Source organism: Chiloscyllium plagiosum, chromosome 24, assembly GCF_004010195.1.
Source record: "Chiloscyllium plagiosum isolate BGI_BamShark_2017 chromosome 24, ASM401019v2, whole genome shotgun sequence".
Lineage (NCBI taxonomy): Eukaryota > Metazoa > Chordata > Chondrichthyes > Orectolobiformes > Hemiscylliidae > Chiloscyllium > Chiloscyllium plagiosum.
The window spans coordinates 30,474,753-30,491,123 of NC_057733.1; the positions used below are offsets into that span (position 1 = coordinate 30,474,753).

The 16,371-nt window shown below is 39.4% G+C and overlaps 1 protein-coding gene across 15 annotated transcripts in view; it reads left to right on the plus strand.

Annotated features, from left to right (window-relative positions):
* rbfox3a (RNA binding fox-1 homolog 3a) overlaps positions 1 to 16,371 on the plus strand; it is a 1,786,123-nt gene that overhangs the window by 1,449,691 nt on the left and 320,061 nt on the right. For all 15 annotated transcript variants that reach the window (XR_006315228.1, XM_043714674.1, XM_043714673.1 and 12 more), the window contains 2 exons: positions 2,165 to 2,297; positions 7,512 to 7,551. Coding sequence is in view for 14 of the 15 variants with exons in the window: in XM_043714674.1 (XP_043570609.1) it covers positions 2,165 to 2,297; positions 7,512 to 7,551 (173 nt within the window). In the remaining variant the exon portion in view is untranslated. The remainder of the gene's footprint in view (positions 1 to 2,164; positions 2,298 to 7,511; positions 7,552 to 16,371) is intronic.

Genomic DNA, 16,371 nt, shown 5'->3' on the forward strand with positions numbered 1-16,371 from the left:
ACTGAAGTGAAATAATGAACTATCATTGCATTGGAAATAACTATGATAATTGTAGAACAAGTTTTATTTTAAATGACAGAACAAGTAGCAGGATGTTGCATTGGTGACCTCCAGTGTGTTGAGGTCTTCCATGCATATGAAAGAAGATCAGCCTCATCTTCTATTCATTAATCACTGCTGAGTTCAGAATTAAACACGTCCGCGAATGCAGCCCACACTGTTGAACCATTTGTATTTTTTTCCTTGAGTGAATTATAACTTATCAGTGAAAGCACACATACTCCTGTCAGATGTCTCATATTTTTTGTTATGTTCTGTAAAGATAAACTGAAGTGCTTTCAGCGACTGAGGCTGAGTTGAATGCTTTCATTAACATACTGAGTTGGGATTTTGTTTCCTTCATTACACTAGTCAGTTATTATTGGTGCGTAATGACTGTTGTTTCTGCAGCTTACATTACAGCACCCAGGCCTTTTCTAGTTCTTCACTCCTGGCAATTTAACCTATGAAAGACAGGCTGCAGTTCTTGTTGTGCTTTTATTTCTTATTCACTGATTATGGGTCTGAAGATGGGCAAAGAGCATTTCTTACCACAATGGTGTCATAAACAAAAATCTGAATGATTAGTCAATGTTAGCGTGTCCATATGACACAAGCTTTGGTCAGACTTCACTTTACTTAGAAACACTGAAGTGCATAACTCATTTATATTTGAAAATTTTCCAATTCACAACAGAAATTCCAGTTGTGTTCCTAAAAGTTGAGTTTGCAAGTCCTGTAGGTGGCCATGTTAGTTCTCCATCTACTCTCTGCTGCAATTGTAGATGGGTGTTAAAACTAGGAACCAGAAAGCTGCATTGAACTTGTCCAAATTGTATTCTTTCTCTGCTCCTTCCTATATTTTGCCTAAATGGATCCAAACTTATTTATTTTTAAATCTTCCTGTTAAAGGCTTTGTTACTAAGATTTTTGAAAAAGGTCAAAAAATTAGGTTAAGCTGCTCCATTTCAGTTAATATAAGTATGAAGTTGCCAACCTTGGCAATAAAGTACCTTCAAGAAGACATTTGCAGCAATTGGTACATTTACTGTTTCAGTATTGGTGGAGGTGGCAAACATTAGTTGAACAGCACTAACATCAGCAGGAATTAATCACCTTAGCCATCCTGCATTTACTGGCACCTGAAGCAATTGAGCAATATACCGCTTGAGGCACATTAGATGGATGAACAGCAGAATTCTTAGTATTTGAATGTTGCGCAGAAATTCAGATTTTTTTCCCCCATCATTGTGTAGTTTGTATTCATCTGTTTTATATAATTTTTACCACGTGAATTATGGTTCCCCAGCCTCAACTCCATGGACATGACTTCCACCTTAAGTTAAGTGCAGAGGTCTGGAACTTATGTTGCTTATTCCTGAGTACTTCACCCCCATGTTTCCTCTATCACTGTGACCATTTCTATTTCCTTAGTATGCTTTTTCTGCTTCCAAAATTCTGATTCCAGTCTTTATCTACAGGTAAATTTCTCCAGTACTCACCCGGAGACCTTCATAGTGTGCAGCATAGAACTCATCCAAAACACTGTGGGACGTGTTAACACCATCACTCTACAGCTGATATGTTCATTGTCCATGTCTTCACCAGCTCTGCTGGCTCATCGTGCCCTGGTGAATTGATCTGAGGAACGTTGTCTTCACAGCTTCAAATCTTTCACTACCTCAGCAATCTTTTCCAACTCTTACACCAAGCTAGTCCTTTCTTTTTCCTGACTGACCATTCCTGGCTGCTTTTGTAGCCCCTCGCCATCCTTTACTGCAGCTCGGCTGTGTGTCCCTCCCTCCTCCTCAACACACTGAGGGTTCATCTTTCCATTATTTATTCATTCAGCCTCCTTTCCTTTGTCTTTGCCTGACTGTTGGTGGCTACTAGTTTTCTACTTGCCTGTAAAGGGCTTTATCGTTGACACTTGAGCAGCACCAGAGAGTTGCAACTTCTAAGAAACATTTTGTAAGGAATGTTTTACATCTTTGTGAGCAATATGCTGCATAATGAGATCAATCAAATGAGTGCTCATATGAAACACTTAATCAATTTAGCTTCTAATTGAGCTGTAATGAATGCAAGGCAATCTAGTAAACCTGATTTTCCTCTCTGTCTCTAGTGACTGGTTTTCCATACCCTGGAGCTGGAGCAGCTGTGGCCTACAGAGGAGCTCATTTACGGGGGCGAGGTCGCGCTGTTTACAACACCTTCCGCGCTGCACCCCCACCACCACCGATCCCTACGTATGGAGCGTGAGTATCAGTACAAAACTGGCAGTGTTCTAGATTTGGCAGATTTCATTTTATGGCCCATTATCATGTGCCCTGTGCAAAATACTTTCTAAGAATTTAATTTTCTTCAACGTATATTAAATAATAGACTTGCAGTGATAGATGTTTCGAGTCTGTTCTGTTGGCATTAAGATTAGAGTCTCATTTTCACTTCAATCCTGGCTGTTTGGTGTAGTATTAGAACATAGTGTTGCCAATCAGGACAAGTGATGTGTTATATATCTGTGTTTGAGCTTTCGTGATTTGAGGATGGTGTTATTTTCCTTTGTGCTGTTTCACCAGTGAGTAATTTGCAATAGATTACAGACAAATTCTGTAATTTGAATCAACTCAAGAATATCAACTCTGAAGATGTTCTGTTCTTGTCTGTATAAGCTATTTTACTTTGAAGTGCCAAAATATAATGGAAAATTTGACATATCTGTGAGGAAAGGTTTCCACAGTACTCTATATGTGGTAAAATTGTAAGGCTATGTATCAAAAAAAGGCTTACAATTTTGCCACACTTAAAACAAAGAAATCTCAACTCTGGTCACTAACCTAGGCCTTACTGTTAAATTCCCCATAATTTAGTGGCTATAATCACTCACTTTCCCTGTTGCTGTGGCCTTTGAGAACTCTGCAATCTTTGAGGGTAGACTTCCTAATTTAAAAAAATGTACAAGCAATAAATGTTGCTCCTAATTAAACAAAAAGACTGATGGGAGAAAATACTTCAAATGATGCTGTAACAAAGTCGAAGTGAGCCACTACAACTTGGTTAATGTGAGATGTAGAGGGCAAATTTGCTTTTGAAAGATTATTTGTTTTATGCAGCGGAGATGTATAATTGGATCGCTTTTTAATTAAAGTTTTAATAGGAAAATTATTTGTCCTCGATTTATATTTGAAGTTCCTATTTTTCACCACAAATGTGGTTAATTATTTGCTTCCACTAAGTAACAGCTCCCCCCCCGCCCCCCGCCCCCGCTCCTGTATCTGACTTGAATTGTACTAAAATAGAAATGGTCCATTTTCAACCTTACCCTGCAGCATTTTGCTGTTTGTCTCGAGCAGGGATTATAGATATTAGCTTTTTTTTTTGTCCTCTGTTTGTTTATTTTACCAGAAATGCGAGTGCAAGTTATGAACCCGTTCTCTCACTTTGCTTAATTTCTGCGTTTATTGTCACCATTACAAAAATAAAGGAATATAAGCGCTCGTGTCTTTTTCTCAAAGGTTCTATCAGATATCTGGATGCATGATTACAAATTTGTATTTCCGAATTAACTTAATTGCTTTATAACTCAGTTAATGGAGAGATTCAACTTGTAATAAATGAAATACTTATAATAGATATGACCTAACCTTCCAGCTTTAAATTAAACTATTCCCAGTTATCCTCACCCAGTCATTTCAGTGTGACTAGAATCAGTAAAATGGTAATCTAGCAGCTTGAATATTACCGTTAGAGCATCAGCTCTATCAAACCTTGCTATTGAGGAGCAAGAAATTTGCTTTCACTCTGAGGGCTTATAGTTGTTGCACAGACTGAGTAATTTAACGGGTTAAACTGAGAGGGATTGTGCAGGTATGAGGTGAAATACATGGAAGTCCGGAGGACTAGGAAAGCTATTGAAAAACAACAAAGAGATACAAATAAGAATAGAAACTATAAAAACAGAATCTGAAAATCTTGCAAGAAATATCAATGCTAAATAAAAGTTTTGCAAATATATTAAATGGAAATTGGCAAAGACAGGAGTAAGTGAGAATGAAATGGACAGTATCATTTTTGGTGGAATAAACAGGCAATATAGCAATGGTACGGGGAATTTAAAAATGTCAAGGAATGAAATTTAATTAATTTAATTTACATATACACAAATTGATCAGATGTATGAGTTTTCAATTTCCATCTAGATTATTGGTGGTGACATTAGTCACAATTTTCCAGTCTGTCTCAGTTCAGAGATTGCGCTCCTCATTTGGAAAATTGTTCATTAAACTTCATGATTTAAGGAAAGGGCAGCCAAGTAGTGCCAGTTTAGCATCAACAAAAGGAAAGTTACTGGTATCTGTCATTAGCTACAGAGTGACTGAAGAACTGAACACGTATAAGCTGATCAAAGAGAACCAACTTAGATTTGTGAAAGATAGATCATGTCTGGCTAATCCAGTTCAATGCTTTGGTTAAGTCCTGCATAGCGGATCAGAGAGATTTTGAGTCTTTGATTATTTGAAATTACATCAATAATTTGGTAGCTTTCCACACAATAAATAATTAGTAAAACTGAAAGTCTACAATATTATGAAATGGTTTGGTAATTTGACAGGATTTAGATGAAGGGAACATGCACTGATGGATATAAATGGTGTCCCCAGGAATCCTGACTTGGCCTCAGCTTTGTTTTGTACTTGTTCGCAGAAGCATAGAAACCAGGAACAGGAATAGGCCGTCAGCTTCTCAAGCAGGCTTCTGCACTTCAATTAGATTATGACTGATCTGTATTTTAGCTCCATCAATCTCCCTTACTTCTATAAGCATTAAAACTCTTCTTTAATAAGCGTTATCAATTTGAGTTCTGACAAATTTTAGGTGACATAGATCAACAGCTTCTTGGGAAAGCCAGTTCCCAATTTCCACTATTCTTTATAGGAACAAAGGAGTTAGGAGGAAGGATAGGCCGTTCAGTTCTTGGAGCTGGTTTAAGAAGATTCTTTAAGATCATGGCTGATCTGTTGTGGTCTCAACTCCACTTTCCTGTCTTTACCCAATAACATTTGACTCCCTTGTCTGTCAAAAATCTATCTAATTCGACATTGAATAATTTCATTGACCTAATCACCATACATAGTCCTCTTTCACCCTTTGTGTGAAGAAATGCTCCGAACCCCATGTAGCCTAATTATTTTTAAGACTATCCTCTAACACTTTGGATGCTATCACCAGATGAAATCATTCCTTTCTATCAACCTGTCAACTGATGTTCCTCTTCTTCCCTCCTCTGACTCTTCTAGATACTTTTAATTAACCTTTTCATGCACGCTATGACACATGTCAGGGGCAGGTGGTGCGAGCTCTTGTTGCACAGTGTTAGTGTTCCCCAACCTCTGATCCAGGAGTCCTGGGTTCAAGTCCCAACTGTTCCAGAGATGTGTCATAGCACGTCTGAAGAGGTTGGTTAAAAACATCTGGTGTAGGTGGCACTTGAAACAGAATGTACTGGGCTAGAGGTAGGGACACTACCACTGTGCTACAAGATTCTCTCAAATGACAGCACCTCTATCAGTGCAGCACCCGCACATTACTACACCAGAAGCATCATAAACTCTGGGATGGAAGTTGAACCTCGAGCCTTTGAAAACAGGAAGCAACTGTGTTGTCACCTGGACCTATGGATGAAGGAATAGAAAGGCGCCTGCCAAGTTTAAGTATGACACTCAATTTAGTGGCTCCTCCTGTGTCCAGTTCTGGATGTCATCCCTTTGGGATGATACACTGGCCTTGAAGATGGCATACCACAGATTCACTGGAGTCAAATTCTCCAAGTGGTGAATTAGGTATACAATTGGCATATAGTTACTTTGCTTTCTTATATTAAAGCATGACCTAATTGAGCTTCAGAAAATAATAATTAGCATTGTTTGGCTATACATGGAGGAACTACTTTAGTTGCTGGAGGAATTGAGAACAAGGGATCGTGATTCTCAAGTGAGAGCTCATCAATTTAGGGGTTAAACCAAAAAAAACTTGTTATTTTAAACAAAGATTAGTGGAAATCTGGAACGCCAAAGGAGTGAAGATAAGTAAATACTGCAAGAGACAGATCAGTTCTAATTGAAAGTGAAACAGACTGGAGGGACTGAATGGCCTACTCCTATATTCCTGTAGCAATTGGTGTAAAGTTTCACGTTATAAGTGGCAGGTTGGGTTCTATTGACCAATTGCTGAAAAATGTCTTTAGTGATTAACTTACTTTTCCAGCACAGAATTATTATTTGTGATGACTATTCCTGAGTGTTTTTCTTTCCTGAGAAGTTACATCATGTAATTATCTAAAAAAAATTATACATCCACATATGGACAAATTCACATTAGGTTTGATCATCTTTATGGCATATCAGCTTCTGAAATGAAAACAAGGCAAACAATTTCCAAAATTCTGCTGTCACTAGGGGGTAAAAAGAACTGCAAATGTGCTTCAACTCCATCAAACATCTTAAGATCAGCTGATATTTATTATTGATGCTTCATATATAATCTAAGAAAATCTGTAAAAAAAAAAATAAGTAACAACTGAGTCTGATCCCAAGTAATATATTCCTTGCACAATTTCCAAGGAGATCAACTTTCAGTCAACAATTTGTTGTTATTAGTAAATTAGCACTTTGTATATAATTCCTGTCATGCACAGAAAGCTACATTTTGACCTTGTTCTTGGCATACATCTCATCTCTTCTACATTAGTCTGCAACACCATGCTACAAAAAGCAAGTCCTTAGTCTATAGAAGTACAAATTTACCAGCAGGGATCCTTATCCAGCCAGGAGGTTGGGACAGTGTGAATGCCATCAATCCTACAATTCAAGTTGGCAGGGTTTTATTTTGCTGTAACAGGCGAAGCTTCATGCCACTATAAATTTCTCTATTGAACAGCATACAATTGTGAATTAGTGGTACATAGTGGTGATTTATCGAGGTTTTTCTTGGATGGAACTGGGGAGCTGAGGAGGAAAAGCCATGATTAAAAAGTACCTTCAGGCATTAAGGATTTAAGCTGTGGCTTTTGTATGAAAATCTCAGAAATCTTCCCATTGTTCACTGTAATCATAAGAGCACAAATTCCTGCACAGCCTGGAGAATGGTATTCTCTAGTCAAAAGCTGCCAAACTGAGATCTTTGTGTGGTTGGTTATCACGTCCACAACAGGTTGAAAACCTAATATAAAAATCTCAGCTACTTGATCATGTCAAACTCTTACATGCCTTCTGGGACTGTATGTATTAAGGAGTGCTCAATTTGACAAAGAAATGTATGTATTGTTGTCTTGGTTTGAATGTAGCCTAGACGCTGCAACTGATGGGTTTGCTCATTAGTGGAGTACTGTCCTCTGATCATACCCAGGTTTAATAGCAGATGTTTTACGATCAAATATGTGAAAGATAATTCATGATGCTTCCTGTTTTTTGCAGAGTTGTTTACCAGGATGGGTTTTATGGGGCAGAAATTTACGTGAGTATTGATTTTAAAATCAAATCGTTTACAACTGGTGAGTTGAAAGCACACATGCCTAACTTTTGTCTGCATTCGGAAGGTGTACAATTATTACAGAAACAATATCTACTTCACCTGCAGAAATTGATTGAACTTATTGAAATTCCTTTGGATATGTACATTGGTGCTAAACCATTCAAAACTTCATACATCAATACATCTAAAAGAAATGCTCAATGCCCCCTTGAAGAGGCAGGTCTTTGATCATTATTAGAGCAGAACAGTAGTTCTTAATTAGAGACAGGTTTAGCAGTTCTGATTATTAAAATGATACAGTTGCTCTTATGTCAAATTGGTTTGGCATGAATCTAATTAAATTAGAGCACTTATAATCCAGCAGGAACAAATATAAAAACCAAATGATATCTACCAGTTACCAAGAGAAGGGTGAATCATTTTGAACAAATTTAGCTCATTACATAATTTTAAGAACATTTGCTACATTTGAAAATTAAAATCGAACTGCATAATTTCTCAAACTGTTAAGTTAAAGGACAAGGATTTAGAACAAGCTACAAGTTGAAGCTTAAGTCAACACTTCTTTTGTAATCAGAAATTGCCGTTTTAAATTTACTAATGAAAGAATTTCAGTGAAGTCACTGTTTAATATCAGCCTGTTCCAAAAGGGGCACAGATCAGAGACCACAATGAACGAGTCTCATTATACAGCAAATCCACTTACGCATATAAATAGCATTACTCGGTAGCTTGGCAATACATTGAATCGTATAATACCACAAATTACTTCAAAACTTTACCAAATAGAGTAGATAATATCTCTGTACCTTCCTTCAAGGTTGATACTGAATGAATGAGCCTCAAGTACAAGATCACAGTTGATTGTTACCAGCATAAAGGGTTTACTCAACCACTAAATTGAGTATAACTACAGTGCTTTTCCTCCAGAACACTTAGACTCTGTATCTTGCAGTAGTGAGATAATGATCCAATAGTCCTGCTGCTGTGGTTAGAGTGGGGAATAAATCTGATGATAGATTAAATTTCAAGCTACACACACGAAGGGATATTAAGTAGGCCTGAGCAGCTGGATCTCAGTTGTTGTGATTGTTATCTCACTGGTTTTCGGTTTGCCTTGAAGTTATCCATAATAGTCTACATTCTATGTTGGGGCTGTCAGCAATCCTGCTGTTAAAGAGTACTGGATCTCATGGTATTTTTGGATAAGGTTTTGCACAGACTTTATACTGCACTATATTTTCTTCAAATTTAAGATGGAGTGTTCCCAAATCATAAGCTGTGATCCACCATGAGGTCACAAGGCAAGCAACTGAGGCTGTGAGCTCCCAGTCCTTACTGATCACACAGGTGGAACAGCCATGGGATTAGCCCCTTGGTGTGTGTGTATGTGAATTATTTTCTTGCCTTGGTCTTGTGAGTGTGGTCTAATGAGCCTCCTCCAAGGCTGTGTTATTTCTTCCAATAGAACATAATGGTAGATGGAAAAAAAAGCAAGCAACCAACTGCAGCAACAACCCCCCCCCCCCCCCCCCTCCCCAGCTCTCACAACTCTACTTCCATTTGCTCTCACTGTCCTCCCTGGTAGACAAACAGAAGGCTGGAAGTCAGGCAGCATCTCAGGAGGTGGAGAAGTCTGATGTTCCGAGAAGGGTTAGACCAGAAACATTGACTTCTCCACCTCCTGATGTTTCCTGGCTTGCTGTGCTCTTCCAGCCTTCTGTTTGTCTCCTTTTGGATTCCAGCATCTGCATTTTTTTTGTCTCTCGCTGTCCTTCCTCACAGCTTTACTCCTCACTGTCGGAACCCTCACTGTTTTTCTTTATGTTTTACCATTTTTAGTTTTGAGCTGTGAACTGACAGCTGAAGGTGACCTTTGAGCTGTGATCAGCGCTTGTGTTTCTTTTTAAAAAAAAGACAAACTGATAGTCGCGTATGACTCTCCAACTCTTACCATGCCCCTAAAATACAACATCCCCTGCCCTACCCTCCTCTGGGAGCTCTATTCTCCTGTCCCTTTGGAATCTCTGCAGAATGAGCCACAGTAGTTGGGGGGGGGGGGGGAAGTTGAGTAGCACTGATTTAAGACAAACAGTTTAAGTTCTGAGTTGGACATCGACAATGTCAATGTTTCTAGCAGGAATAGATGAATTGCCTGAAAAATGTTGAGGAAGTGAGGACTGCAGATGCTGGAGATCAGAGCTGAAAATGTGTTGCTGGAAAAGCGCAGCAGGTCAGGCAGCATCCAAGGAGCAGGAGAATCGACGTTTCGGGCATGAGCCCTTCTTCAGGAATGAGGAAAGTGTGTCCAGCAGGCTAAGATAAAAGGTAGGGAGGAGGGACTTGGGGGAGGGGCATTGGAAAGGCATCGTTGCAAGAGGATTCGCAGTAGGTTAAAGGGTTATAGAGAGTGGGCAGGAAAGTGGAGTTGAGACCGAGATGAGATCAACCCTGATCATATTAAATGTCACAGCAGGCTCAAGGGGCTGAATGGCTTACATCTGCTCCGAGCTTTTACGTTCCTATGTTCTCCAGCTCCTGTTTCGTATGTTTTTATTCTTACAAACAGTGGGAGCATAATATAGCGACTTCCATGCCAGGAGTATACATCTGGTATAGGAACTTGTGGGCAGAGATTGCTACATGTTTAACACTCGCAAAACAGGCACAGTGAGTTCTCCCAAAGAATGAGATATTTCAATGATTTCAAATTTGGCAGCATAAGAAAAAGTCACTTATTAATTTAAGCCATTTGCGAAAAAAGCTTGAATGTTGTAACGTTGGTCCTTTTGACTTTGGCTCCCTACCAAGCCAGGGGGGAGAGGAAAGTACTCTTGATTGACACTGATGCCACATTGTACTTCCATGGTCATTTCAACGGTGCAGTCAAAGCTGAACATATGAACTAAAAGCACTAATTGAACATATTATTACAACATGGACCCAATTCCATTCTGGGAAGCGTGCTTTTGTTGACCTGTTAGTGAAATAGCACAATATCCAAGGGCAAAGGATTAAGAACAGAATGAGACCATTCGGCCCTCTGAGACTGCTAAGCTGTTCTTTAAGATCAAGGATAATCAGGGTGTCGGCTCAACTTCACTTTCCTGTCTGGCTCCCTCCTAACACCCAATTGTCGCGAGCTCAGCCTTGAACAAATTCAATGACACACCCCCGCGGCTTTTTGGTGAAGAGAATTCCATTGATTAATAAAGGGTATTCATATTCTTAAAGAGTGTCCCTGAGCTTTACAAAAGGTATATCTTCCCAGTGCCCGCCCTCTCGAGCCCTCTCTGGATCTCATGTGTTTCAATAGCATGAGCTCTCATTTTTCTAAACTCCACTGGTGCAGGTCTAACCTCTGCAACCTTTCCCCATTCAATAACTCCCTCATCCTCAATGAACTGTTCTGAATGAAATGGTATCTTTTTTCCAAATAAGGAAACCAATACTGCAGACAGCTGAAATAACTGCACGGAGGCCGGTATCCCATTATTAAGTCACCCTTTATTCACGTGTGCACAGTACATGGGCTCTGACCACCCCTAGAATGAGGAGACTCTCTGACACTCCTGTTTATATCTGTGAGCCAGGGCTCCCTGATTAGCCCAGGTTAACAACCCCTCTCAAGGATCTTACAGACAATGGGATGCAATCTTCTTCCTGACCTCTCCGCTCCCACCCCCACTCTGGCCTATCACCCTCACCTTAACCTCCTTCCACCTATTGCATTTCCAACGCCCCTCCCCCAAGTCCCTCCTCCCTACCTTTTATCTTAGCCTGCTTTGCACACTTTCCTAATTTCTGAAGAAGGGCTCATACCCGAAATGTCGATTCTCCTGCTCCTTGGATGCTGCCTGACCTGCTGCGCTTTTCCAGCAACACATTTTCAGCTGTGAAAAATGTTGAGGTCTGTATTTGAATCTGGAGTGATGCTGATTAATGTGCCTAGTTGATCCGCCAAGTTCAGGTTTTGTTAGATTTCCCTGTTTCTGTAATTCCTGGAATGCATGGCTGAAGCAAATAAAGGAAAGTCATTTGCCGGTAAGGAAGACAGCCCTGTCCTTAAATTTAAAAGGATGAAAAATCCAGAGAAACCTTTCTCTTCGAAATAAATACTCCCCATTTGGTTAACTTCAATTTTCTGTGCCTGATGCAATATGCTCAGGTGTAGGATCAGCAAACTCTGCCTGATGCCTTTTTGAAAGTAGTATTAAAAGGTTGATCATTGTTGTGCTCTGTGCCTCTTTATGCCCTTTTTCGCAGATTTCCAGAAACCTTCGCCATCCTATTTGACTGGGGAAGACTTTGAAAATGTCTACCAGAAATTGATGATCCATCTTTTATAGCAGAATTGCAATTATTTTTCACAAAGCTTTTAATTAACTGGTTATTAAATCTTTTTTTCCTTCATTCTTCATGGTTTGTTTGATTGCCTCATTGTTATTCATTATCCATGACCAGAGCACCAAACTGTATGAGCAAAACCGTCTTATTGGACAAAAAATGTAACAGATAGCTTTCAGAATCCAGCTACAGTGAGAGTAGCTGTTGCTGATTGAGCATTTATTTCCACAGTAGATGTTGCGCTCTTTTATCACTGTTTCCTTACATTTTACTGCCACAGGCAGGCAAATTCTACATATTTTCTTGGGTGCATGAATTCTGAGGTATTAAGTGATTTGTGACCATTGAATCTGTATGATTAAGACACTGTTCTTACAAATTTGTTTTGTAAAATGTGATTAGTTTAAGAATCATTTGCAAACAGTGCTCATTGTTGCTTAATAATTGAAATGGAGTGACTGGAAATAGCAGGTGCAACAAACTTCAGCTGAGACCATGGCTTACGGGCTGATTATATCATGTAGCCTACACAAAAATGACTAAAACAGCATATTTAAATAAATATCGTGCAAGTGCATAATGAAAAACATTTTATGTTTCTGGTCCATTTGACAAACTACTGTCTTCCATTGCATCCAATATTAGTACTGTAATGGTTTTCATGGAAACAAGTAGCCTCAGGCTGCACTGCAGTGTGACATCCCAAAGGGATCTCATTCAGACAGAGACTGTCTCTTGCAAGCTCATGCAGCAAGTTGAGTTCCTTCGTTACCGTCAGTACTAAAGAGATCCTCACATTCCCATGCTATAAAAAGTATTCTCTAAAACATTAGCTGTAAATTAAACAAGAACTGAAATTTGTGGTTGAAACAGAATACATAATGAAAAGGTTTAGGATCAAATGAGTAAACCTTCCTGAATATCACAACCAAGAGGCATGTGGAAATAGGGCAAAAAGTGGATAAGTAATGCAAAATAGTGAGGACACTCTGTTGCTAAATGACTATATTTCTAAATTTCCTCACTGATTTATGCCAGGTATTTGTGCACGTCCTGATTGCATATGTCTCTGGGTGAAAATACTCAGCTGCTTGCCTCATTACAGTGGATGCAGCCTTAATTTAATTTCCTGTAATTATACTGTTTTAGAAAGGATTTAAAATTCTTAGAATTTTTGGTACAGCAGGAAACAAAGGCTTACTTCTGATACTTTTCTGCAATTTTTAAATTTATCCTCACTGAGATCTGCTGTGGTATTTTGTTTTTCTGAATGCATTTTGTGGCATTCAGTTTGTGTGACATTAAAAGTTGGAAAGCTTCCTCGATTGCAAGTTCTTAAACAAGCTGTGCCTAATGTCTGTGACTAATGATTAAATGGCTTCAAACTCGAATTTTTATTCCTAAAGAAATATGGTCTGAGTTCTGTGCTTCCCTCAGGTCCCAATTCTTTACACTGATTTAAGCCCAATTTTACAAACCAGCACATGCTAAAAAGATTGGCATGAAATGTATGCACATCCATGATGGGTCAAATGGCCTGCATCCCTGCTGTGTCATACATTGATTTGCATAAATGTGACATTATTTTAAAGAGTGTGTAAGCAAGTGTGATTTCAGGTGAAATTTCATGATTGAAATCCCAAGGGGAAATTTCCCTCAAAATTTCTGACATTCCTAAGTTTAACAGTGTCATGTTGAATATGACATGCATGGAGCAATAAATGAATTGATTGGAAATTATTGATTCAGTTTTATTCATTGATCTTTAGCTAGATTCTCACTGAACAACAGGATTTTGGTGTGTGTAAGTAGTTTGAGATTTTTACTTTACTCTGGTACAGAACCTCATCTGCTATATGCCCTGTAGATGCATCTGGAAGCTAGACTTGAAAATGTACCTACTTTGCCAAGGTCAAGTTATTCTCGAATTTCCAGTGAATCTTGTGAGAATACACCAACTATAAAGTCGGTGTAAATCAGTATGAACAGTAAGGAGTCAAGAAAAGCATTAAAACTATTGAATGAAAAATAAAGCTTCAACTCATTTATGCACTCTCGGCACATGTTTAATTACCTGCAATTGAGAAAGCTTTGGGATTTTTAATGCCACTTGCATTTGTGCCATAAAATGCAAGCAACAGACAATAAAGACAATCTCAGTGATGACCAACTTAAGGAAAGACTCAATTGCAACATGCATTAAAAAAGCATATTTCTTGCTTCACCCAAAAATCTGCTCGCAATTTGAAGAAAAGCTTTGAGCAAACACTGCAGGAAATTGTTGGGCGGCACGGTGGCACAGTGGTTAGTACTGCTGCCTCACAGCGCTAGAGACCCGGGTTCAATTCCCGACTCAGGCGACTGACTGTGTGGAGTTTGCACGTTCTCCCCGTGTCTGCATGGGTTTCCTCCGGGTGCTCCGGTTTCCTCCCACAGTCCAAAGATGTGCAGGTCAGGTGAATTGGCCATGCTAAATTGTCCGTAGTGCTAGGTAAGGGGTAAATGTAGGGGTATGGGTGGGTTGCGCTTCGGCGGGTCGGTGTGGACTTGTTGGGCCGAAGGGCCTGTTTCCACACTGTAAGTAATTTAATTTAATTTAATTTAATCTAATCTAAATTCATGTGGGAGGCTTTGTAATTTCAACGCATGATCAGTTTTAAAAGTCTAAATTTTTTGAATGGGGAAATTGATCATAAAAGATTGAAGAAGTGTATCCAAGCACTTTATTTACTCATGTGACCTTAGCAACCATCTTACTGATTTGCACTGCAAATAAAAGGGAAGTTCAAAGTTTTTGTACTTTTATTTTGCAAACTACATTTCCCCACCCTCCACAGTGAAAGTTTGATGTGTATTTTGGCCACTTATTTGGAGAGCTTGCACACCACTGTATGATACTAACTTGTTCTCAAGCCCAGTCTGCTCTAGATTGTGTTTTTTTGGGGGGGTTAAAAAGGATCAACTGTAATTTATCTGAATGGCAGAGCTAGCCCATGATGCTGACTGGTCTATTTTGCTCCCCAATGATTCTAGGCTAGAGAAATCAGCTGTAACTATGCAAGAACACATTATTGTAAATTGGATTTAATGGCAAAGGAATGATTAAAACATCAATGTCGTTTTAATCAGAATGGCCATTTAAAAATGGTACTGCCTATGGAGAACCAGATGACATAAAACTGTTGCCTGACCGCTGTGAACCGGATTAGTACATCCCAGGGTGTAGTCCCCTTGGTACCTACCAAGTGTACAGAGCAAATTAAGTTTTAATATATTTCATCCAATTCCTATATAAGGGATTCCACAGCAACATGTTACCTCCAGCTGAGAGACATTAATTGACATTGTAGCAAATAAAAACTCAACTTTATTTTGGACAGGTTGTAATTAAAATATCATGATGGAGAGGGCAGCAGCTATGTGTGTTTTGTAACGGGATCTGAACCCAGTTCATCAGTGTACAAAATGAAAATTGTCACAGATTTATAGGCTGCAGTAGATTGTGAAGAAACACCCATTAACCTTCGGGAGGAGGGCCGCTGTTTAGGAATCGTTTAAGATCCTTGTGAAAGGTTTATGAGAGATTTATTTGAAGAGCTGTATAATTGAAGCTATCTACAGGATGATTTCTCTTACCTTTTAATTTAATTTCTAGGTTAATATTTTTAAAAAATCCCATCTGAATGTTAATGAGCCTAAAACTCCCATAAGGGGGAGGGAGGGGATGACTTTATTAGATAGGCAGCCCTCTGTGGACCCAACAATACCCAGTTCCATTCATTCAATTGCTGTTTAAAATGTGAATGAGATGGCATGATGCCAAGGACCCAGGCTGCAGTCCCTGTGTTTTAATTAACACTGCGCTTAGCACAGTATATGAGGGGTTTAACAGTATTGAGGTTTCAGATCGATCAGTCACTGCCATGCTCACTGCATCTTCTATCGAAATCTCTGCAGTGTCTGATTCCCATTCTGAACACACTGCTGAGACACTAAACACTTCACCAGCCCCCACCTGCTTCGCCAAAGCTTCAGCATTGCAGCCCATGCAGGGCTGTTCATCCATTAGCGCTTATCAGTTCTGCTCCCTAGCATCTGGATGTTACTATTTTCTTAATACAAAACAATGAGAAGTCACTTCTTTTATTAGGAAAACCTGCCAGCCATCACTCCAATCCCAAATTCAAATCCCTCCTCATGAATTTCACGGGTAGCTCAGTGGTTAGCACTGCTGTCTCACAGCAATTGGGACCTGGATTTGATTCCAGTTTTGGGTGACTGTGTGGAGTCTGCATGTTCACCTTGTGTTTGTGTGGTTGCTCCAGTTTCATCCCCCAGCCCAAATATGTGCAAGTTAGGTGGAATGGCCATGCTAAATTGTCTGTAATGTCCAGCGATGTGTCGGCTTGGTGCGTTAGCCATGGTCAAGGTAGGGTTACAGGATAGGGTAGGGAG